General features: G+C 41.2%; 2 protein-coding genes across 3 annotated transcripts in view; one reads left to right on the forward strand and one right to left on the reverse strand.

The window, feature by feature from the left end:
* Positions 1–2,500, reverse strand: part of LOC135115890 (15-hydroxyprostaglandin dehydrogenase [NAD(+)]-like) — a 29,492-nt gene that overhangs the window by 13,887 nt on the left and 13,105 nt on the right. Inside the window, exon 3 of the mRNA XM_064032993.1 lies at positions 1,249–1,360. Within this exon, the coding sequence (XP_063889063.1) occupies positions 1,249–1,360 (112 nt within the window). The remainder of the gene's footprint in view (positions 1–1,248; positions 1,361–2,500) is intronic.
* The window catches only part of LOC135115886 (uncharacterized), a 35,028-nt gene that overhangs the window by 10,150 nt on the left and 22,378 nt on the right, over positions 1–2,500 (forward strand). The gene's annotated exons all lie outside the window — the stretch shown is intronic.

A 2,500-nucleotide genomic window follows, 5' to 3' on the forward strand; every position in this document is an offset into this window, starting at 1 on the left:
ATCTGGTGGAGGCGATCTAGACTCAAAGACATGATGTGCTGCCTCACAAAGACTCTCTCTCTCTCTCTCTCTCTCTCTCTCTCTCTCTCTCTCTCTCTCTCTCTCTCTCTCTCTCTCTCTCTCTCTCTCTCTCAGTAACCCGCCACTTCCTATTCTTTTCTATTTATAACTCGTTCCCTCACTTCCTTTTTATTCCTGTTACCCATTATTATCTCCTTCCTTTCCTTCCTTTCATTATTCATCAACTTCCTCTACTCTCTTCCGTTGCTTTCCTTTACTCATTCCTTTCTGTCTCTCCCACTTTCCGCTTTTTAGTTTACTCCTGTGTTTCTTAACCTAGGGAGCTGAAATAAATTTTAGGTTATGCTTAGAAATGCTGCATATATGGTAGTAATGTCTATGTTCCTCAAGAAAATACTTTTTGACAACTGCACTTTTTATTTGATGGTCTTTAACCCTTTCGCCGCGATATGCAAGAATTCAGACCACTAAAAACAATGTATGGAGTCTTTATAACCATTTGCAAGAAGGAAGGGATAAAAAAAAAGAAATAATACATTTTTGCACTATCTGGAAAGTACAATGCTTGGAGAAAATGCCTCAGAGTGGTTGGTGATTCAGGAAAGATTTGGGAGCGAAGAGGGCTGAAATATTTTAGCATAGTGAAAAGGAACACTGAATTCATTGATTTTTTTTCTTATTGTACTGGTATCCTCGTTTTATTTCTGGGGAATGAACAAAGTAAAAGATCAAGCAGTACTCCACTGTGTTATTTTTGGAGTAGTGTCACAGCTTTACTCTCTGTAGCCACTTGTTAGCTTGAGTTAGGAAGTGCCTGACTCTCCGTATCTAACTACAAAGGATACTGAGATTAAAATTAACCAAGAAAGGAAACTTTACACCATTTTCCTTCTTTTCACCCATTATTTATCGCAATCTTTTCCTCTTTTTTGTTACTCGCTCTTCCTTTTTTTCTATGTCACACATATCAACTCTTCTTCACTGACATCCTGTGTATATCATGCCTTTGTTTAATAAAGAAGTGTGTGGTGAAAGAAAGAAGAGGGATGAGTCAGACGTAGGATGGAAAAAGAAATGGGAGCGTACGAATGTAAAATGCGGGATAGTACATAGAACGGTCCCTCACTCGCTTCCCTCTCATCTGTGGCGGCATATAACCTCTTTGTGGTGCCTTATATATCAATCAATCCGTCAGTCAGTCAGTCACTCTTTCGCACCGTCACTCACCTTTGCGCCGCGATCCAACAAGGCCTCAGCGAACGCTTTTCCTAGCCCTCTTGCGGCGCCCGTGATGATAATGACGCTTCCCTTGATCTCCATGCTCTTCCCTCCGCCTGTCCTAAAGGGAGACAGCCATTAACAGTAGTAGTAGTAGTAGTAGTAGTAGTAGTAGTAGTAGTAGTAGAGAGGAAAGTGGCAGTAGTTGTTGGAGTTATGGAAGGAGTGAAAGTGGTGTTAATGGTGGTTATGATGACGGTAGTGGGGGTGAGGCATTACATCTACATAATAGTCGTAAGGTTGCCGTTTATCTCCCTTGCCTCGCCTCTGTATAAGTACTTGAATGTTCTTTTGTGTTGCTTGTGATGAGGCTTTTGTCATGGAGGAAAGCGGTGGTGGTGGTGATGGCGAGAAAGTGATGCTTGTGGTTGTGGTTGTGGTGGTAGCGAGGTGATGCTTGTGGTGGTAGTGACGGTGATAACAAGGAAGTAGATGTTTGTGGTGATGATCATTTGTCCTCATAACCAATCAGTGATGATTCAAAAGGGAAGGGAATTGATGATGTACCAAGAGTTAGGTTTAGTCTCTCTCTCTCTCTCTCTCTCTCTCTCTCTCTCTCTCTCTCTCTCTCTCTCTCTCTCTCTCTCAATCTTAAGTTCAAAATAAAAAAAAATAAAAATAAATCTTAACACAGTACCTTTCAAAATTCTTACCAGTACAACCAAAACAAACACAGCTACAGTGCTGATAACAATAACAGCACTCAACAACAACTATGCATTATACTCGAGGACTCAGACCTAATCTTATCCCTCCACCTCCTCCACCTTCTCCTCCACTCCGTCAAGATAGTGAAGGTAGACTGCCATCTTTAAATATCCTTTACTTAACAATCCTTGACCTCATTTCCTCCAGGGTAATAGGAGGTTTTAGAGGAGTGGTCGTGACGTCACTTTATGTCAACAAAGAATTACTCAAGCGCCCCGTGGTGTTCTGAGAGGCGAGACTTCAAGAGTATTATATTTGTGTATTAAATTTCGTGAAGATAAGGGGATATTTTATTTATTTATTTATTTTAAGATTTTCAAGGTGTGTGTGTGTGTGTGTGTGTGTGTGTGTGTGTGTGTGTGTGTGTGTGTGTGTGTGGAATGCCAGAGAAGCATTGCAGTCTAGAAATTCACGCACACACACACACACACACACACACACACACACACACACACACACACACACACACACACACACGTACCCAGATATTTTG

Source organism: Scylla paramamosain, chromosome 30 (assembly GCF_035594125.1).
Source record: "Scylla paramamosain isolate STU-SP2022 chromosome 30, ASM3559412v1, whole genome shotgun sequence".
In the NCBI taxonomy this organism is placed as follows: domain Eukaryota; kingdom Metazoa; phylum Arthropoda; class Malacostraca; order Decapoda; family Portunidae; genus Scylla; species Scylla paramamosain.